Source organism: Empidonax traillii, unplaced genomic scaffold, assembly GCF_003031625.1.
Source record: "Empidonax traillii isolate 1590-97213 ecotype Southwest subspecies unplaced genomic scaffold, ASM303162v1 scaffold491:size805508, whole genome shotgun sequence".
In the NCBI taxonomy this organism is placed as follows: domain Eukaryota; kingdom Metazoa; phylum Chordata; class Aves; order Passeriformes; family Tyrannidae; genus Empidonax; species Empidonax traillii.
The window spans coordinates 760,680-783,135 of NW_020955684.1; the positions used below are offsets into that span (position 1 = coordinate 760,680).

The window sequence follows — 22,456 nt, forward strand, 5'->3', positions numbered from 1 at the left end:
CACCCCTAAAAAGTACAGCCACCCAAACCCTTTAATCTTCACTTGGGAGAGCTGAGTGCTTTTTTTTTTTTTTCATGAGAAACAAGGAATATGGCATATTCTTCTCCATGGGTGGATGGACCAGTTAATGTCTTTAGACACTATGTCAAATAATAAACATTTATCATCTTTCTGTATTAATTCGTGTGAAGACAAATACATATTTATGACACTGCAGAGGAAAAAGCACACGGAGCAAAGCCAGCTGGATATCACACTCTTTAGGAACTGACTGTTGAATAAAGCTCAGCTTGCCCGTTGTGCCCATTCCGTGTTCGCCTTTGGAGCTATGTCGCCCCTCAGCACTCCTGAGGGTTGCCATGAAGGCTGTCGCGTGAGCCCCAGAACACCCAAGGCGGGACACAAGGCTAGTGACAAAAAGGGGAAATAAACGATGGCAGAACTCCGGTGTTTCACAGGAATAACTGGGACGGCGAAGGGATGCCCTACGCGGACAGCCACGGCCGCCAAGGCACCCCATCCCCTGGGTGCGCCAACCCCGCGGCCCGGGGCGAGCTCGGGGCCGGCCCGGCTCTCCCCAGGCCGCGCCGGCGGGTGGCCGGGCCGGGCCCCCCCGGGGGGGGAAGCACCGTCCGCCCCCGCGGGCCGGAGGAGGCGCTGCCTTCCACATTGGTCCGGGGCCCGGCGCGCCGCCTTCCCCGGCCCGGTTACCCGCGACCGGCGATGGGGGCGCCGCGGCGGAGCGCCGGCACGACGGGGCTCACGGCCGGTCATCGCCCACGGCCGGCCGGGGCCGCGGGGAACGGCCCGACGCGGACAGCGCGGCCGGGGCCCGCTCCGCGCCGCCCGCCCCCGCGGTGCCCGTCGGTGTGCCCGCGTCCCTCCCCCGGGGAGAAGTTTGGCCGCCGCCGCCCGTCCGCCCCGGCGCTGCCCGCGCGTGCGGGGCGCCTCCGCCGCTGCCAGGGCCGGGACAAAAGGCACACACGGACACGTGATGGGCGCCGGGCTTCATAAATGGGACCGGAGCGGGGCGGAAGGCGGGGGACGTAGCGGCGGCGTGTGCCGGAGCCGCGCCGGGCGCCCGGCGGCTCCCGCGCTGCCTCCCCTCGCCGAGGCGGCGGCGGGCGGAGGCGGCGGAGGAGGAGGAGGAGGAGGAGGGGGCGGGCGGCACATGGAGCGGCGGCGGCGGCGGCGGCAGGGTGGCGGAGCCCGGCGTGCCGCCTGATCCGGGCGAGCGAGGGCGACGGTGATCGGAAAGGAGGCGCCGAGGGGAGGGAAGGGAAGAAAGGGAGGCATCCGGGGGGAGAAGTCTCCCACCTCCTCCTTCCCCTCACCGGCACCGCCTCCTCGGCTCTCCCCAGTGCTGGGGTGTCCGGGCGGGGCGGCGCTCACGCTGCCTGCCAGGGGTCGGCGCGGCCGGAGCGGGGGACGCGGCTGGTGCCGTGCGGAGGGTAAGGATGGCGAGGGGAGGGGGGGAGGGAAGGAGCCGCGGGTGCCCCGTGGTCTGGGGCCAGGGACCCGTTGTCCCCCTCAAAGTTTGTTGGCGGCGTGAGTAGGACGGGGATCCGGGGGATGACACCTCCCGCCCCGACGGCGGAGCGGGCGGAGGAGAGGCAGTTGCCTGCGGAGCATCCCTCGCCGGGATCTGGCGCGGAGTCCCGCGGCGATCGCGACCTCCGCTGCGGCGGGGGCAGGGCAGAGCGCGGGTCTCGCCCCTGCCCCAGGCACGGCCCTGCACCGCCGCCTCGGGCTGTTGGGGCTAGGTGGAGGGTGCCCCGGGACCACCCGGGAAAAGCTGGTGGTCCGAGGAGCGGGGTTTGGTTTCGCGATCCCGGCCGGAGAAGGGGAGACCCGGCTGCCGAGGGGGGCCCGTCAGCGAGCGGGGGTGCGGGAAGCTGGTGGCGTTATGGTTAACACGCGTCTATTCTTCTGTGCGCGGAGCCGGCAGCCTCCCAGGCTCCCACAGGACCTCATCTGACATCGGAGGTTTCTCCTCTCATCCTGACCCACTGGTGATTTACAGCGGGTGGTATTCAGCCCGGCTTTCCTGTGCACTTTTCGTCCCTAAACTCTGCTTTTGACGCTGTAACCGAAATAAAAGGCGGTTCGTAATTTTGTGCGCAATGATGTTCCCTTAAAAGATGTCACTTAGGAGTCCAGCATCCTCAGTATATCCCGGTAGGGTTTTTTGGTTGGTTGATTGGATGTTTTTTGTCTGAAATTTCGGAGGTATGGTGGGGAGAGAGACGAAAGAGAGTGAGCCTTTTAAACTTCACGCAGCGTTTGTCATGTGAAATCTTCAGCTGTTGAGAAATAATTTTGAGCCAGATGGGCTTATTTTAAATGGGCATCTTTTTGTCTCAAAGGCGTCTGCAAATCTCCATTAAGAACACCCCTGGATGAGGTATGTACCAAGCCTTTGGTAGGAGAGAGCCTATTAATGTTATTGCAGTTTGATTAAGTAAAATGGTGTCAGAAGATGAAGTCCATAGTTTTCCTTCTTTCTCTAAAATTATCATCAGTGTTATTTTCCGTGTGGCAGCAAATGATGAGATTAACAGTTTCGGCACCTGTTTTTTTCCTTCAGAAGATAAAGAGACATATATAACGTAGAGCCAGATAGCAAAATACTCCTTGAGTATCTACAAGTTTGTAAAAAACCACATAGTGTGGCTTTTTTAACCTGTTAAAGGCGTAGTAATGTTTCTTTTTTTTTTTTTTTTTTTTTTCCCTTAGATATATCATCTTGTTTTCATTGTTATTGTTCACCCTTTCTTAAAGGAATATAGCATTCTCTGCTGGGGGTGGCACTTCTGTTAACACATACCAGGATCACTCAAAGAATCAGAGTGATACTGGGTATGATATTTAATAACAAAATGTGCAACATTGCAAAAATTACTTGGATGTGCTTAATTCTTTTCTCATTACACCTGATATCATCTGCCAGCATGGGTTTTCCTTTCCCAAGAAAGGAAAAAAACCTCTGTGACTGGAGTAGGAATATTTATTATGCAGGCTTAGAGTTTATTAAATCATTTGTAAAAGAAATGAATGTAACATCTTTAAACAGTTCAGAAGATGAATGTGGAATTCCTGATTTGCTTGAGGTTAAAATTAGTTTTGTAGCTACAAGTAGCAGCTTTGCTTTATTTTCTATTGGTCTTTGGAAAAAGAAGCAGAACCATTTGAATAAAACCATTTTAAAGCAGAATTGATAAAAACAATAATTGTTTGACTGAGCCAACCAGCAGGCATCTGTTGCCAGGAGGGGGGGAAAAAAGTTGGCTAGGTAAAGAAACCGACTTATTTGCTGTGAATTTAGCTTGTCAACCATTCTGTGACACTTAAACCCACAGTAATCAAATCAAAATACCTATAAAACTCAAGGTGAAGGTGGAAGCAGGTTACAGTATTGCGAGGATGAGCTGGTGGACGCCTTTGATCCTGGCTGTTGTTCTTTGGTGAATGATGTTAGCTCAGTTGCATAAAGGATCCCATTAAAGGCTTTCATGCTCTATTTAGGGAATGGCAGTTCTTAGCCAATGCAAGCCTTTCTTTCCCTTCCCCTGTTCACAAGTTTCTGATTGGGCAGTGGAAGTTTAGAAAGAAGAAACTTCTTTCTTTCTTTCTTTCTTTTTTAAGCCATTTCTGACTATCAACCTTTAATGGGGCTGTCTCAAAATGCTTGCAGATTCATCCCACTGGGAATTTTGGTGCTGAAAGTGTTACGCAGTAGAAAGGGAGAGGTAGCATGGTTTTCATTTCTGTTGAGTAGATGTAGGTGAAGAGATTAAGAGGCAATGGAGAATCCAAACTTATATGTTAATTTAGTATTGCCCGAGATTTTTACAAATACATTGCTATTCACGGTTCTGCAGGTCTCGTACGCTGTCTTCCACTCACCTAGTTTCTCTAATTCTGCACCTTTAGAGAGAAATTACTGTAACTTCTTTCTCAAATGCAGACTTTGTGACCTCTATAGTCATGCAGTCATCGAGGTGTCCACAGAATTCGTTTTTCTCTACAGTGGTTGCTCTTCACTACTTTCCAGATGTCTGTATTGTCTTTATCTGAGTCTTCTCATGAAACAGTAAATTGGTTTTCTGCCTTTTTTTTTTCGGTGCAATTTCCCCAATAGTTTAGTCTATGTAAAATGATGCATGTTCTACAAAACCACTCATCGACCATTTAGGTGAGAATTTGGAGATTTTTCTCTAACAGCAAATTCACAAGTCTGATGATGATTTAAAATATGTACTGTGGACGACCCTAACACTGGGATTTGGCCAAGTTCAAAGCAGCTATGCAGATGGACACAGAAGACAGAAGGCAGAGGGAAATAGACCCTTTTAATCATAACAAGGCTGCTCTTGTTTTCTTATCTATAGTGGAAATGAATGCCAGCCCCTTGTACCTAAAAGCAAGCTTGCAAATTTGCCAGAATAGGCTGCAAGAGCATTTGTTAGTAATGTAAAGTTAAAAATGTGACAACCTGTCTTCTCAGTACTGCTCTTTATGTCTCCATTTCTAGAATGACACTGTACTGCTACAAAAAGTGCACATCCCATTGCTGTTGGTGGGATAAGAATTTTCCCCCCAGAACTGAGGCCCTTTGAAAGTGCGTGGCTTTGTTAATGATCGCTGAAACCAGCTATGACCTGTCCTTTTGAAATGGTTATAATGACTTATAAATCAATTTCTCGTTAGACAGAACTTTTTTTTTTTCTTTTCCCCAAAGGTGCTGTTGTTGCTCATGAAAAATGATTGGGTTTGCAACATAAGGTCGGAGCACATTTTATTCTGCCATTTGTGCCTCATGCAGGGGCATTATGGTAATGCACACCCCAAGCCTGGTTCTGCCTCTCTTCAGTAGAAACATCCTTTATTGATCAAGCTAGCAACATCCAAATTACAGACAAAATAGATATTTCACTACTGGATATGTTAGTAAAATAGTCACTCGTTATACTCTGATAGGACTGTTTGGTGAAACTGGATGTTTTACACAATTCAGATGTTGTATTATTTGTGTAGATTGAGGCTAGATGGCATCAAATAGTACCCCATCCTGTGTTAACTGTTTTATGGCAATTGTATATTCATAAGAAAAACGTGTTCACTCACCATAGAGTCCTGAGCAGGAGCAGTTCTGTTCTGTCCATTTCCTTTCAGCCCTCATTGGAGTCCTTTCCATCTTTCTGCATTTTAGGAAACATTTCCAAGTTTGTGTTTAGGGACTTGGGGGTCTCCCACCTTACTGTTGTGCTGAATATGTGAAACATGCTCTCAGAAATCACTGGTTTTAGTCAGTTGTGCCTCTCTTTTAAGCAATGTGATACTGAAGTCCAGACTATGCATGTGCCTGGAAAAGTGTATGACATATGTATATATACATGCATTATTACTCAGTGATAGATACACTAGTTTTAGATTCCTGCTTTTCCCCAGGAAGGCTGTGTATAAGGGAATTCAAAAGGATATTCATCTTACCTGTATTTATTGTATCTAAACTTCTAGCTTGTCTGCTTGTCCTCTAGCACTTGAAATTTGAGTTTATGCATGAAAAACAGTCCTGCAGTGTTTCTTCCTTTAGGCATGTGGGGTTTTTTTCTATGTGTATACCTGTTTGTAAATTTATGCACAGAAATATATATTTACACACACATACAAATAAAAAGTCGTAACTGCGGCCCTGAGATTAGCTCCGTTTGTCAGAACCTGGTACTAATAATGCCAAGATTGTGGGTTTAATCCCTGTACGGGCTTCTCACTTAGAAAGTTGGACTCAGTGATCCTTTTGGGTCCCTTCCAACTCAGAATATTCCGTGATCTCTCAGTATATTTTAACTGTTTCTCCAAATCTGATGTTATATTGATTGGAGTCTCACTACAATTTGTTGTTCTGGCTACTTGGTTATCAGATTCCATTGTAATTCTTTCTCACTTCTCTCCCTCTCTCCCTTTTTTAAAGAAAGAAAAGCATCTGCATATTTTGAAGACATACACCACTGCCAGGCAATCTGGTGTAGCAGCTTAATGTGCTGGCAAATAATTTCACAAGTTGTTTGTGTGTGTGAAGGCAGTATATTTTAATATCATTATAATTTGAATGTAACTATGAAGACAGTTATCTGAGCTTATTTAAATCTTATGAAAGGCCAGATAGCTCCAGAAATGAAAGAATGTGCTACATTTTTTTAATTGGAGTGAATATTTTTGTCCTTCGCTAATGCTGATGGTGTGGGACATCGCATTTGCCTAAAGCATTTCTAACCTAGCTTCTGAGCATTGCCAGTACTTGATGGCATAATAACTTTTTGGAGAAGTAGGCTCTTCAACACTGAGGTAGAAGGGATCTTGCTTGCAGTGTATTGCTGGCCTTCTGTGCACTAACTTTTTGTCATAGCCTGTAAACCCCCTTTTAACTTCTAGTGTGTTTATCTGCTGTATGGGTCACCCAGTGGCTCCATTTGAGCACTCTCCTCCTTTCAACCTCTGAGGTCCGTATCCTGTACTTCATTTTCCTTAAGCAGTTTGATTTTAATTAATGTCCCTGGCCAAATTTACTCAGCTGATCTCTCCTGAGAGGCCCCAGCTTGGTCCCCACTGTCCATGCGTACAGTGCTGTCCTTTTCTCTGACCTTACCAAAGATGGCTTCTCAGAGTCCTTTGCATCTTCCTTCATTGCTTGAATACAGATCAGAAATGGACTTTCAAAAGAGCAAGTCACTGCCCGCAGAGCAGTGGATCTGTTCTTTCTTTATGGGGAGATCTGAAAAATCCCACTAGCTATATCCTTCAGCTTAAGGAGGTGTCTGAAGTTCACATAGCTCAGAAGAGGAGGGAGGGTTTCTCTCGTGAGTTTTCTCCTTCACCTGATCTACTTTCCTCCAGCCGATCACAAAGGCAGCTCTTCTCTTTCTCTGCATCTCTGCCTCACAGGGGCTTCTTCCACTTGGGTCTTCTCTTACCTTTCCCCACTTTGCTTCTGTCTTACCTGGAGATGTTTTATTTCCAGTATGGGGACAGTAGTTATCTTTCCTCTATCATACCAATCCTCGTCACACCAAAAACTTTACCCTCATTACCTTTGCTCTTAACATCTCCTTGCTATCTCACAAAGCCTTTAATTAAAACTTGTTACAGTCAGTTTGTTGCAGGAGGATGAAAAGGCAGGCATACACTCTGTGCAGTTTATGAGCATTCTCCCTGGAGCCTGATGTTTTTGCTATCTTTCTATTTCTAATCCTTACTCTTTTAATAAAGTTAACTAATATTTTCTGCTGCAACAAATTCTTGACCTTCTCTCTTCTTCTCTGGCCATTACATGGAAGCTGTTTTCTTGGAATGGTTCTCTCTCTCACTTTTTTTTGCTTCCTAATAAGTGTGTTTTCCCCCCGGTTTTTATCCTCTAGACATTACGTTCTTCTGAAGACCTTTAGCATTTATCATCCAATGGACCCTGGGTCCTTTATGTCCTGCTCTGTTTTTTCAAATTATTTTTCTGCCTTAAACTACACATTGTGTACTAAACTGCCATTTCTTCTAGGTACTTTCAGGAGAATGAATGTTCAGCCCACTTTTGCACCTAGCTGTGCTTCTCTGTCCCTGCAGTAGTAAGTGCATGCACTTTTTGGCATTAGAGAATGGCTAGAGAAGAGACTGGAAATTATACAATTTCTGTTGGAGTATTGAAATCCAAGATAAGATAAATACTTTTGTGAAAAAGTTTGTGTTCAAAATTGCCCAGCTTCATGAGTTCTCTTCCATTTTCTTTAAAATGTAAATACCATAGCATTGCATCAAACTTTTTGTAGTATCTGTCCATTCTGCTATATTCGGAAAGGAGAAGGGAAAGTCAATTATTGGTACTTGAGTCCCTAAACTGGAGCTGATTTTAAGCAAACAACCAGGTCACAATTGCTTCATTGTTGCTCAATTGTTTCCTTTGATCTGAGTCTTACATACTTCAGCAAACTCTTTATACTCTTCCAAAGTTTTATCTTTATATGAAATTATGATAAATAAACTGTGAAAGGTATTAAAATTCCGCATTTAAAGATAAGACACCTTAGTCTTTCCTTCTTTCTCACAAAAGCTGGGCAGAGCAGGTAGCTGTAGTTTCCCATTAATGTGACCCTGATGATCCCCTTGCTGGTTTGTGATTTCAGTACTTCGTCTTGTCTCCAACGTGGTAGGCGGTGTGTGTGTAAGGTGTTGTATTTTATAAGCTGAGGGCTTTTGACTGATCTCAAGAGTTTAGACCATTTTTCACAGGCAGATGGGGCAGCCGTCCCCGCTCTTTTTTCCCTGCGCCTGGGTGGGATGCAGGAGATGCATCCTGGGGTTGCTTAGTTCAGAGAAAGGGCTTCAAGCTAAGCCTCTCACTTTCCAGGTGCGCACCCTGCCTCCTGAAATATCAGTTGGTGCCTTTATTTCTGTATGTTTAACTCTTGATCAGCATGGAACAACTCGAGGAGTTTAGAGGTGGACAGCAGAACGTAAGGGCTGCCAGCACACTCACCTACCTTGCAGGAGAACAAAGTTTGGGTCCTTCACCTGCACCAAATGGAGCAGGACTTCAACCTTGCTTTTGAACCTCTCTGATCTTAGACACACGTTTATCCCCTGACTGTTTGGGAGGTAAGGCACAACCTCCTTTTCTCTGTACGTGCAAGTCACCTGTGCTAAAACTGGTACGCACATCTCACCAACAAAACTTGAGAGGGAGAAAATAGTGTTATTTCTTTTAAAAACATTGTCTACCACTGACTAACGCCCTGTTTTCCCCCTTGTTTTGTTTTTGTTGTTCAGATTGTCGGCTTCTGGATGCTGGGGGGTGTCACGTAGGGGCTGTTTACCTACAAATTGGAACAGTCCAGTCCTTATTCTGCTAGTGTGCAAACGGTATGTTAATTAACAAAATAACCATGTAGCTGTGGCTTCTTGCTAATTAAGGTTCAGCTTGCCAGAGATATGATCATGTTACATAAGAACAAAATTTGATTCAGTACTTGCATGCCCTACTTTACCCCATAGCTGATAGTGCCTTGCTGTATCTAGAAGATAACATCCCTCATTTGGTCCTCTCCTAGTGTCTTTCTCCTTCCCCATCCCTCACACAGAGAAAATTCTGATTGAAGTGAATGCAGGTTTTCCTGAATTAGGAGTGACAGTGTTTTTGCCATTTATAGCCTAGGAGTAGCACAGTGTTAGAGATAGAGTAGTAAACCAGTAAATAGGATAAGGGTAACATTGCCGTCACATTGTTGTCAACATGTGTTTTTTCCTTGCTCAGTGTTACTGAGCCTGCAAATGCTATTTCTCAGTCTGCACATTTCTTTCTCCGTCTTGGAAACCTTGTTCTGTCCTCGAAGCAGTATTGTTCATCACCATATGGGATAAGGTAATTATTAGCCATATAAATTTTCATTTTATAGGACAGTTCTAATTCCTAAAGGCCAACAGTTACCATGGTAAACCTCATTTCACTCATACTTCTCCAGCTGACTGCGTACGAGTATAAATTTCTGTTTCTTCTGTGGTGTTACTTTGTGGATCCAGTTTGGTAGGAATCCCAGTGTACTGGGCACTATGCAACCTTATCAGAAGATAAAGCCCTTCTCTGAACAGTTTACAACCTTACAACATGTACGCAAGGAGAGCACATTTACATATTTTTGTGTCTTCAGAAACTGTTTCAATTCTACCTACTTGTCCTTTTAGCCTATTCTTAATTAACTATGATTATCAGAGAACAAATGTTTAGACATGGAGATCAAAGTATTTTCTAAAATAGAAGCTAGAAAGGTTTGATTGTGGATTTCCCTTTCTAGTTTTGATTCCTTTTCTTGCCGTGTCAACATTTTTGCAGTTATCAGTAGCATCATTGTATTGCTCATAATGACTTTCCAAGGAAGAACACAAATACTCACTGCTTCTATTCAGGCTTTAAAAATTGCTCTATCAGTCATCGTGGTTTGAAAATAATAATAAATTCAGCGGTTTTTATAGACAACAATAAAAACTTTCCAGCCCTCCCTCTCCTCCAGAACAGCAGGAGAAGATAGGTAATAGCATTTTAATGAAGTCACGTTCTTGTTCCAAAGTGAACTGGTCTTGTGCACCAATAAGAGGTGTAATTCTCCCTCTTGTCCTTGATGATGTTACCAGTCTTTTATATACTATGTATTTTTTTATTTTACCTAAAGTGTACGTATATTCTGGTATCATCTTAGCATCTTTTAGGATGTAACCACACAGTGGAGGGCAGTAGTAAGATTTGCCCCCTCGACTCTTCACTAATTCTTTCACTTCAAAGGTGAAGTCTTAAAAAGTTGCTGCCTTCAATCATCAGGTAGATGTTTAACACCTCAAATATTTGATCGCCGGTAAAGTAGGCTGGGAAAAAGGGCTGGAAGAAGTTGAATGCAGGTCTCTGCAGACAACTAAGCTGGGACTTTGTCAAAGCCACTCCATCTAGTGGCAGTTGCTTCGCACGGCTGGTCCGACAGTGCCCTTCAATAGCTGCTGGATGACTGGGAAAAGTGTCTAAAATGATGTTCAGCTTTGCCTTTTCTGGTCTGGTCTTCAAGATAAAAGATGCTTGGAATTTTTTTCTGTTGTTTAATTTTTATCTGTAATCATAATTCAGTATTTGCACTGTGTGCAGTCGTGGAAACATATCAAAAATTTTGAATGCTGGTGTCAGTACAGGCTCTCCCTCATCTTTAATCAGTGTTTCAGTCCTTTAAAAGCTATTTTAAAATGAGTGAGGTAGTAGAGCTCATTTAAGGAAGGGATGAAACCGAGAGCTTTGAAACTCAAAGGCTCTGGTGAAAGAGTGAATTCTGGGAGGGCAGGGAGGCTCTCTGTCACTGCTACCCTGTCTGTGAGGGGAGCTTGCCACAGCACACACCCATCACTCCAGCCCTATCCAGAGAGGACAGATCTGTGTGGGGGATCCATGTTCTCTAGGGAGGCTGTGAGAAGCCACAGGGGCTTCTGGAGTATTTAATGTAGAGATCACCATGGGTGTTGAGCAGTATGGGTTTGTGTTCTTGGTCTGTATGTATTTGGGTTGTGTTGAAGCCAACTGCAAAGAACAGTGTGGCCACATGGTATGGGGTGTCTTTTTGTGCACAGTGCCTGCTCGCCACTCCAGGTTTGGACAGGAGAGCTCAGAGAAAAAATTTTTATGTTGCTGAGATGTGCACCTGACCAAATAAAGAGATCAGAAATAAGACCACTGCTTCTGCCATTGCCTTTTCAGTCTGTGTTGAATCGTGCAGCACCCTCAGACTATGACCTGATAACCACAGCGCCAAAGGTCCAGTCTTGTTTTCACTAGATAGCTGTGGAAAACCTCGCTGATCTCTTCAGTGCATTTCAGTAGAGAGCTTATACCAGGATAAGCTAGTATCTAAATTAAAACAAATGAAATTCCTGTAAAGTGCAATTCCAGATCAGGAAAATGGTTGTTTTACTGCAACTTTAATAAAAATCAACTGCTGCTTGAATAGGTGCATGCACACATACAGCTAGAAATTTCCAATTATGATATTCCCAGCAGCAAACAAAACCAAAATTAATGTCAGCAGCATCCCCCAAAGCCTAAACTACACCACTAATGAACTCCCAAGCACTCCCAAAGAAAACTCTCTTTGCAGATACAATAAGGTAGAAATTACTGTAATAATCTGAATGTAAAAATACAGAGGAAAAAAAATCATTGACATTCAGAGTAAGATTTGCTTCTCCTGATCCCATTAACCATGTTGTTAGCATAGCATATGCATGCATAGTGATACTGTCACATAACTCACTGCCACCTTCAAAAGAACACGCAGGAATTCGTGTTTTTTCATTTGTATTTCAAACAAAGGCATGGCACCTAATTCTGACGAGTCTATACTTGACATGACTCCAGCAGGGACCAGCTACCTCATAACAATTTGTTTGTCTGTCTAACAGAAGTGCTCAGTTGCATACAATTTTTGAAGCTTTCCTCAAACATAATCTTCTCGACATGGGGCTGTGGCTTTAATCATTAAAATGGTTGTCTTTTTTCTGTCAGAAAAAAGCTGGAATAACAGAGGATACCACAACCATTTTTACATGTTTATAGAACTATTTGTATTATTTAATGTTTTTTTGTAGTTTTCAGATTAATAACACATTCTTCACTTCTGATTTTAAACTGGTGTTATAATGCCAAGTGTAAAGTTGCCAGACTTCACCCAAAGCAGATTTGTTAAGAAGCATCATCCTTGCAAAATGTAACATTTGCAGATTTTCTAGGAACAGCTGTAAAGCACCTTCTTGAAGAAAAGTACCTTACATATTAGATGATTGCTGTTCATTTTTAATGTATGCTTCAGTGACATTTCTCTCCCTCACTGCTCACACCCTCAGACTAAAATTCCTTAATGTTGTCTAATAATTATATTGTTACTTGCTGAGCAAAAGCTGACTCAGCCAGTATATTTTGTGTATTAAGACTATCCCAGTAAGGTTTGTTTATACTCATCCTTGTTTGCAGCACTGGAGTTGCAGTGTCTTCTGAAGGTCTAAGTTCATATATTCCCTTTACTATCAATGGCCAGGCCTGCTTAATGAAAGGTAAAACTTTAAAGAACTGTGGAAAAAGTCTTGAGTGTTCAGATGATATAAGCAAGGGCAGGGTAAATATATCATCAGCCAAATGGTCTCTGCTTTCAGAAATGCTCATGATTTTGTATGTTTGTAAGTTATTGGTTAATAAGTTATTGGTATTGTTGTTAGAGAGGAATCTTTTTCTGCTTTCCGATAATTTTCATGGGAAAACAGAGCTGTGGTACCTACTGTGCAAATCTTCTCTTTAGGAGTTGTACTGAGAGTTTTGGCAGATAGTCTCTCATGCCCTTTTTGGCCATTTATTGTTACTTGTGTCAAGTGAACAGATTAAGTCAGTACAAGCGTATATATTTCATGTGAGATTTCTTGAGTGTGACAAACAATTTCCTCCATTCTAAAACCAAGAAGAAGCTTGGTTTTGCTCCTATTGCTGGTGTAATCATCAAGATGTCCCACAGCGGATGCAGAATAGCTGTTATACACAAAAGAGTGATTCTGGCTCTTATTTATGATCAGATCACTCTCATCCACTCACGTGGTGGAAGGGGACCCTAAAGCAGATGTTCGGTCCAGGAATTTTCTATGGGCAAAGTAATATAAAAGATAAGATATAAAGAATAATATAAATGCATAAGAAGAGCTGTAAGACTTGTCAGGTGCTGATGAGGGTCCTCCCCAAGGGTACCCTGGCCAGGAGTTGCACCTTGCACTGACGGGAGTTGCAGCCATGAGCAAAGGCTGAACGTGACAGGACTTAGACCACTGACTACCTGGGGACCTTCTGCCAAGTCCCCCCAGTTTCTGAGGGGAGAGAATGTTTTCGAGGGTATCCACAGTAGGGAGTTACATTACCCTGCTTCTCACAGAAGCAGTGGCTCCTGGTCCCCTTCGCCTGGAGTTTTGTCCAGAGCTGCCCTCTGCCCCAAACTCGGTTCCGTGTTTATCTAGGCAAGCGTGAACTGCCCTGATTGAGACTTCTGGTCTATAGAGAGCAGATCACCCATTCTCTCACTGACTTAGCAACACTGGTCACCTTTCCTGAAACTGCAGACAGAGCTGGGTAACAACCCGCCTCCCTCATGTAGCCCATACATCCCAGTTACCTTAGTTTGCTTAGCAGAAGGAAGGAATAGAGTAATCTTTGTGCATGAATGTTATGAAGCTATATATTTGTAGATTAAATCCCTTGCTAATAAATTTACAATAGCAAATTCAGGATGTTAGTAGACCTCAGATTGCTGTAACTGGCTAATGTGAATATACGGGCACACTGAGTGAACTGTGAAATTTAGAGTGCATGGCTCAGTCCCTGTTGCCTCTCTGTTGATAAGTTTTCAAAACCCTTGGTGCCTTTTGAAGGAAAAGTAATGAAGGTGATGATTCAGTTTACTGCTGCTCCTGCCGTGGTACTTGGTATTATCTACATGAAGTAAGCCCAAGGAATATTGGTCTGCAAGGTATTTTGCAATCAGAAGTCAAGTTCAGATCTAGAGAAAAATATTTTTCTGGTGGAGCAGCTCAGAAGGTTTTGATGAGAAATGAAAATTGCTTTCCTGTGAAACACTTGATTACCCATGCCTCTGTTTTTTATTCAACTTTTTAATGTAATTCAGTTTTGGTGAAATCCATGTGATTTCTTTCTAAGTGCTTGACCCACCCTTATTCCCACAGTGGCAAAGTCTAGACTTGTAGTGAATATAAGAGAAGGGTTGATTTTGTTTGACATAGTTCAACTAAATTGTTTATGGACTTTGTCTCCCTGTTTATGTTAATGAAGTCTGATCTCTTCCCCCTATAGGATTTCCTCCGATGCATTTTTCTGTCCCCCAAGTCTCTCTGAAACCAACAAGACTGGGGTTATGAAGTCAGTCCTAGATGGCCTCGCAGATACAACTTTCCGAACAATCACAACAGATCTCCTTTACGTGGCCTCCAACGACATCCAGTACGAAGACATGAAAGGCGACATGGCATCCAAGCTGGGGTACTACCCCCAGAAGTTCCCTCTGTCCTCCTTCAGGGGTGATCCTTTCCAAGAAAAAATGACTGCAGGAGATGATCCCCTGTTGAGCATTATTCCTTCAGATCAGGTCAACATCACAGAGTTCTACAACAAGTCCCTGTCCACGTTTAAGGATAATGAGGAGAATATACAGTGCGGGGAGAACTTTATGGATATGGAGTGCTTTATGATCCTGAACCCCAGCCAGCAGCTGGCCATTGCTGTGCTGTCACTCACCCTGGGCACCTTCACGGTCCTAGAGAACCTCCTCGTCCTGTGTGTCATCCTCCACTCCCGAAGTCTCCGGTGTAGACCCTCCTACCACTTCATTGGCAGCCTGGCTGTGGCCGACCTCCTGGGCAGCGTCATTTTTGTCTACAGTTTTGTGGATTTTCATGTTTTCCACCGGAAGGATAGCCCCAATGTCTTCTTGTTCAAACTGGGTGGAGTTACAGCCTCCTTCACCGCCTCCGTAGGTAGCCTTTTCCTCACGGCAATAGACCGATACATATCTATACACAGGCCACTAGCTTACAAAAGGATTGTTACCCGACCAAAGGCTGTCGTAGCGTTTTGTGTGATGTGGACCATCGCTATTGTAATAGCCGTTCTTCCTCTACTCGGCTGGAACTGCAAAAAGCTCAATTCTGTTTGTTCGGACATATTCCCTCTCATCGATGAGACGTACCTGATGTTCTGGATCGGGGTCACCAGCGTCCTCTTGTTGTTCATTGTCTATGCCTACATGTACATACTGTGGAAGGCTCACAGCCACGCTGTTCGCATGCTTCAGCGGGGCACGCAGAAAAGCATAATCGTTCAGTCGACGGAGGATGGTAGTAAGGTACAGATCACTAGGCCTGATCAAACTCGTATGGACATCAGGTTAGCCAAAACCTTGGTCCTTATCCTAGTCGTTTTAATCATATGCTGGGGCCCTCTCCTCGCCATCATGGTATATGATGTCTTTGGGAAAATGAACAAGCTTATCAAGACTGTCTTTGCCTTCTGTAGCATGCTCTGTTTGCTGAATTCAACAGTGAATCCCATCATCTACGCTCTGAGGAGCAAGGACTTGCGACACGCCTTCCGCAGCATGTTCCCCACCTGCAAAGGAACGGCACAGCCCCTTGATAACAGCATGGAGTCTGACTGCCAGCACAAACACGCCAACAACGCGGGGAACGTGCACAGGGCTGCCGAGAGCTGCATTAAGAGCACAGTTAAGATTGCCAAAGTTACCATGTCTGTCTCCACAGACACAACTGCTGAAGCGTTGTAAGTCACAGACTTCTCAGATTGGGAGAGAAGGAGTTAGTTTGAAAAAAAAAAAAAATCAACAACAGAGAAAACCAAACCCATGGCTTAACGTGTTTGTACCCTCCTGTAATATTTTTTGGTTTGTCATTGTAAGCTGAGCAATGATTGTGTTAAGAGCATTACCATCAGCCAGTTCTTCAGGTTTTACAGTTAGGTGTTCAAGCTAAATTTTCACAAGTTTTTTCTCAAAAGGTGTTCACTGAATAATAATGTTTCCTGAAAGAGCACAGAGAAAATACCAGGTTAGCAATGGTTCCTTTTTTGGGGTGTGAAGAAAAATTGTGAAACCTAATTGAAAAATAATGCATTCTAAACCAATACCATCAAATAAGAAAAAAAAAAAGCCTTGTAATCATGCTGTTCATTTCAATGTGGAGTGTATTTCATGTCTGTAATAGGAGTTTCTGATTTTTTCCAAACGTGGCAGTGCTGAATTTTAGAGGTTTTGTAAAATGTGTCGTGTCCTGTGAATTGTATGCTGTTTTATTATGTGTTATTGATATTTGTCTAATTAAACAAAGTGATAAGGTAGACTTCCGTGAAAATAATGTGAAACGTGATATGTAAACCCCATTGAAAACACTTACTGTATTTGAGGAATTCCTATGAAATTTTACACTTTTAGTGGTCTTCTGTGGACTTAGAGGAGAGGCTTTGTGTTCTTCTACTAAAATTATTTCCCCACTACCTTTTATTTTCACATGCATATGAGAGTAACAGCAACAGAGGAATAGAGGAGGAATGTGAGAAAGGAAAGCACTGGTTCAGACTTTTAAATACTACTGCATTTATGCAGAAGGATGTTTATGGTTGCACAGACTATTGCCCTGCTCTTGGGCGTTGCATGAATATGAACACTGAAAAGCAAATGTCCCGGATGTTGGCTCCTTTAATGGGTCACTGGTTTTAAGCCACGTGCTGGTGCTGGACCACTGAAGACAGCATGTGTCAGACTCAAAGTGCCATGTTATCACTGTGCAGTTGATGTATATTTGAAGTGTGTCACATTCCTGTGTCCCAGGTTTAAGCAGATTCAGAGCCTGAGATGCCAAACTTCCGTCTTCAGTAAAAGAGGAGGAAATATTGTCAGACTTAGACATTTTCTTATTGTGTGAGCGTGTATATAAATAAATATCTGTGTGTGTACGTGTGTTTGCGTGTGTGTGTGTACTAATCAGTGTGAGTCATGGTATCATAACTACGATAGGACACTATGACCAAATGTAACTGTATTTCTTGTTGCACGCTTTGCACATGAATTCTGTTTCTAAAATTGAGTTCTTCCAACTGATTACTGATGAAAAGTACCATATTAAGAATGTCTCGATCAACTCTGAGATGTATATCAATATGCTAGAGAAAGCAACCTTTCAGCTGCTCTTGAGAAAAGAGGAAAAAAGAGGCAGAGAGCATGGATTGAGCCCGCACTGACAGCTGCTGTGGCTGTCAATGATGTTCCTGAAAACTGAGAAAGCCAGAAGTAAATGATAGTTTGTTTTAAGGCTGTCAGTAGTGAAATCTGATGGCTTGAAAACGAAGTGAATCTCGCTGAAACCAATGACAGGGTTTTACACTACCAGCTTCAAGGAAGAAGCTATTGACGGAAGAGGGTGACTCTGTTCCATGGTGGGATAGTTTCTGCTGCCTAGGACTGTCACAAGGAACATATTACAAGATAGTCTTTGAGGCATGGATATTCTGTAATTCTATTCTGAATCAGAAGGTCTGGGGTCCTCTTCTCTGCTGCCTTGCTTTTTTTGACTGTTCCCTCACCCTTCTGGCTGATTTCTGCCAAAATAGCTGCAAACACAGCTTAGCCTTCTAGCGGCCTGACATTTGCCACAACAGGGGTGACTTCCTCCATGGCACAGGGCAAGTGGAACAAGATCCGTGCTGCCCTGCCACTCGTCATTGGTCTTACGTAGAGGAGGAGACAGGGCAGCAGCCCAGGGTCTCTGGCTGCCATGACATTCCTAGGACATTTCTAATGCCTCAGTGCAGGCCAGAGCAGCCCAGCCCATTTCGGCCAGTGGCTCTGCAGGGATGCAAGTGGCTCCAAGTTCAGGCTTAATGAGTGGTGACATTTTAAAGATCAGATTAGGTGAGGTTCTGAGCAACAGTTGGAAGAGGCAGGGGTACTTTCCTCCTCCACCCACTGCAGCTTACCTGGGTGAGAGGGCAGGGCACCATGCTCTCAAGGGGTCCACCACGCTCAGCCAAAACCTGTGTATTACAGAGGACTCCCAGAGGCTGTACAAGTCCTCCTGAAAGATCTTTCTTATATCTAGGTCTAATCCATCCTAAAGAAGTCCTCTGGGAGGAGGGGGGGGAAGCCCATTTGAAATGTAAAGGTATTTTAAGAGCCATTTTTGAAACTGTCTTCTTGTGAATTAAATGCAAACTGGACCTTCATTGTGCATACAAGTTCTAAATTTTACATGATAAGTCATGGGACAATGGGGCTGTCTTGGCACTTAACTTGGTGCTTACTGATATAATAAGAAATAGCATCCTGTGAAATGTTATTGTCTATCATCAGTATCTTTATTTGCATAATGTGTTTTTCTAAAGCTCTGGGAACTGCATCGGTTCACTTAGAACCATCTATTAAGAGTCGGCAATGATTTCCTTACATGTTGCACACTAAGTAGAACTACTCTTTCATTAGAAAAATCTGCTGCCATTCCAAGAAAAGCTGTACTTAAACTTCAGCTTTAGGTATTCCTAATTTGCAGTTGCCTACCCTCACTTAGTGATAGCACAGCCAAACAATGTTGTGTTCCATGGCCACCCACACCATCATCATTTAACCAACCAGCGCTCGTTGCTGTTATGTCTGTGTACTGACTCCAAGTGTCACGTATCTACTGAGAAGACCATCTATGTCACACGCGTGCAGAGTTAGATTCTCAACAGTCTGATTGTATATTTGTATAATATAATCTCCTCGATGCTGTGCAATCACTATCCACATCTTCTTGCACTGGCCTTTTGATGAAAATTTTAGTGTGTCTATTGTGAGATAGACAGTGCATTTTACCTGCTGTTAATGGGCTGAATGTATGTAAATAAGTGGAAAAAAAAAAAAGTCATCTGTACAAGCAGTGGCCTAAAAAGTCTGTAATTGTAGACTAGGAAAATTGTTGAAGTTGCTGTGACATCTCAAATACTACCTTTGAATAAACTGTTTCCAGGGTCTCTTGGGATGCTGTTTCATAGTGAAAGGAAAATCTTTCCTTGTGATAATATGAGGTAAAGAAATTGGATTACCTGAGTTTTTTATTTCCAGTGTTTCGAAGTATAGAACATAACTCTTTATTGTCTGTAAATCTAACATTATTACTTCCTCTTAGAAGAATATTGTATCATTAGATGTTTGTTTGAGCTGGTAACATCCTTGCAACTGTTGGAATATTTTTCATTAGCAACCTGTATAATAGTTTGTACACAAGTACTGTTCAAATTGTCATGAAAAGTAGCTTTGACCATTTACCTACCAGTAGCAGAATAGTATTTCTGTAAGATTTCCATTGTATTCCTACCATATCATATTTTATTTCTATAATGTAATTAAACTGTTATTTATTCAAGGAGAAAAAGTATTCCTCTGCTTTTTTGTTTTCCAAATTTTTAGATAACTGAGGAAGCCATGTGATAATGCTGCCTCATTCCACAATCTGGTGCTCTACGTTTTGTTTATAAGTTTGTCTGTCAGATTCTGAAACAACTGCTTAAACAACTTGACAACAGGTTGTCAAGTTTTGTGGGTTTTAATTGTACGTTGATATGTTTGAAGGAGGAGGTAGATTATATATTTTATATTTGTGTATTCAGTACTATGGAGACGAGAGAAATGACACAGTTAAAACTGCATCTCCTGTTTCATTATGTAGGCAATTTCCCCTTTCCTCTGTATTAGCCAAAATGCAATAAATTTCTTTTGCCTTCCTTAGATGCATATGTTTGCACAGAGATATTACATTAAGGCAAACCCATATACTTTAGAAAAACAAAACACAAAAGAGCAGAAGAAAGGAATACAAACTAAAATAGTGCTGCCAACAGCAACGACGATCTAAATAGGTTGTTGGGGTTTGTGAATGTACTCAAGAACTTGAGACAAACAGTCTGGTTTTGGGCAGTGCCCATGGGGGCAGAGTCATGGGTGTAGGGAGTGGAAGATGAAGTGGTCAAACAGGGATGCACAGAAGCTGTGCAGGGAGAGCAAGCTAAGCCTTTCCACTGCTTGTGGGTCACACTAAAGCGCTCTCGCTGCTGCTCATCCACAACTGAAAGGAAGGGTTGAAAAATCCCACTAAAGGCTGTATAGAAAGGTCCCTGCCTATTTCAGAGGATCAGTTTTCTGTATGACATAATCTCAGATTCATCTTACTTGGGCAATTTTTCCTTCCTCACATCTGTGGTTGAAAACATCCTTAGGGGATGAAGTGAGCATGTCATAGAATCAGAATAATTTAGGTTGGAAAAGACCTTTAGGATCATCAAGTTCAAACATGAACCTCACACTGCCAAGGCTTTGGATCATGGCTGTGTCACAATATTTTTAAAAATTAGGTCACCGGTGAATTGAGAAAGTCTTGGAAAAGCAAAAGCAACTAGGAATAAAAGATTAGCTCTTAATCTTTAACTGTATACTACATTTAAGAAGTCTGAATATTTCTGCTAAAAGCTGTCACTTTCAAGGCAGTCAGGAGATTATTCCCACTGTATTTCCATGCTCACTGGAAAACAAGGGTTATACTGCCACAAACTGTCAACTCCTTCTGATGGTAACACCTAACTGCATTTATAAGTCTATTCTAACAACACGAGAGGAAATAATGACAGCTTTCCAAGCAACTGCTTTCCCACACTCTACCAGCTCAGGAAATGTGGGGGCAAATGTACTGTTGTTGTTTTAGCCTTTCATATTAACATCTGTTACTGTTTCCACTCTTCTGACAGATGTTTTAAGAAGTTACAATATCATCATGCACACACATCATCAATAAAACTTCTTCATATTGTTGGTAGGGTTTTTTTTTAAAGTTTTGTCTTCAGTGAAGGTCCAGCTTAGGCTTGGTTGAAAAATTATCATATGAGGGAACAGTTTACAGTAGAAGAGAAAAAAGTAATTTTGCCTGTGTTTAAGTAAGCATAGGGTGGGGAGTTTTATTTGACACTTTAGAATACGTCTTCCTCCATTCTGTTTTTATGCATTTGTCTTTTTAGGTAATTGATATAAAGAGTTTTCCTTAAATAGCAGTATAATGTATGAAGCACATGATTGCCTTTAACAGGACTCCTTAATTTGGACGGCCATCTAATACTGCTCTTTGAAATCCAGTTAGGAGAAAAAGTGATAATGAGCCCAAGGTAATCTTGATGATGAGGCATGACATGCCCTGGTATTGCTTTCCAATAAATCATCTTTGGTATTTAGAGCAGTACTCAGTTTAATGTTAAAGCATTTTAAGGTATTGAATCCTGTCTCAATAAAGTCCGTTGGAATTTTTTATTGACTTCAGTAGAGATGATGTCTTACCCCAGGTTTTTGAACTTTGAGCTTGCATTTGGAAAGTGCAATTTTATATTCCAATGTATTTGCATTTTCACTGACATTAAAAGAAAGATGGGACAGAATAAATAACAGCTTCTGTATTCATTGGGGGGTTTTACCTCCAAGAAAATCTGTTTTGAATTTGGGTGGGTCAATGCAGAATTCAAAAGTCTGGCAGGAGCTCAGTGGACTTATCATGGGAGTGAAACTATTTATTTATCCATATGAGTGTAGATGGGGTAGAGAACATAATGAGCAAAACTGCTTTCACTGTTGCTGGCAGTCACTTCCTGACTGCTTGTACTGGTGATGTTTTGACACTGCTTTCTTCCTTTTCCCATGTGCATATATGTGTATGCATGGTGAAAACAGGCCACATGAATTCAAAAGCTTTCTCCAAAATAAGTATTTTATCTATATTATGTTTTTTTATTATTATTATTGTTGTTGTTGTTACTAGTATTATGTGAAGGGAAACCTCTTGTGCCATTTGTAGCCATATCTGGATGGATCAAGCCCTAACATTGTTATCTGAACCACTTCTTTTTCCCCAAGGATCTCACTGGAAGTCCTTCAAGGGCTCAGCACAACAGGGATACCCCACTTTACATCAAACTGAGGAGAGGGAAAACGGAAGAGAGCTGGAAACTCCCTGGTTCTTGTTTTTACCAGGCTGTTCCTGGAGCTGCTGTGTGTGTAATGTTGTCAGAGTCTCTGGGGACTCCCTCACAGTGCCTCCAAAAAGGTGATTGCTTTAACCTGGCTGAGAGCAGAAAGCACAGCAAGAGGAGTGAAGAATAATCTTCTCTTGTTGAGACTCTGAAAAGAAAGGAATTAATACTGCAATGATACAGAATTGGGGACCTGCTATGCTTCATTTCTGAGTTATGGAACAAGGATTAGGGGTATCATTTAAATAGGGGAATGTAGGGAATTATACAGGCTACAGATCCATC

At 42.9% G+C, this 22,456-nt stretch overlaps 1 protein-coding gene across 6 annotated transcripts; it reads left to right on the forward strand.

The window, feature by feature from the left end:
* Window positions 1-1,126: 1,126 nt before the first annotated feature.
* CNR1 (cannabinoid receptor 1) lies at window positions 1,127-19,533 on the forward strand. 6 transcript variants are annotated; one of them, XM_027896261.1, is made up of 5 exons: window positions 1,378-1,451; window positions 2,367-2,404; window positions 8,818-8,910; window positions 9,302-9,409; window positions 14,417-19,533. In XM_027896261.1, exons 2-5 carry the CDS (start codon window positions 2,400-2,402, stop codon window positions 15,900-15,902), a joined length of 1,692 nt encoding a protein of 563 aa, XP_027752062.1. In that variant the 5' UTR covers window positions 1,378-1,451; window positions 2,367-2,399; the 3' UTR covers window positions 15,903-19,533. The 6 variants fall into 6 exon arrangements, with proteins under 6 accessions (XP_027752065.1, XP_027752067.1, XP_027752062.1 ...); XM_027896264.1 differs by lacking the exon at window positions 2,367-2,404 and having other exon boundaries at window positions 1,127-1,451; XM_027896266.1 differs by lacking the exons at window positions 2,367-2,404; window positions 9,302-9,409 and having other exon boundaries at window positions 1,127-1,451.
* Window positions 19,534-22,456: the final 2,923 nt, after the last annotated feature.

What these genes read in the sequence shown, in the direction of transcription:
- CNR1 (XM_027896261.1), top strand. An exon ending in ATTCTGCTAGTGTGCAAACG is followed by an intron (nt 8,911 to 9,301) that starts GTATGTTAATTA and finishes TTCCTTGCTCAG; the next exon opens with TGTTACTGAGCCTGCAAATG. An exon ending in TCATCACCATATGGGATAAG is followed by an intron (nt 9,410 to 14,416) that starts GTAATTATTAGC and finishes TTCCCCCTATAG; the next exon opens with GATTTCCTCCGATGCATTTT.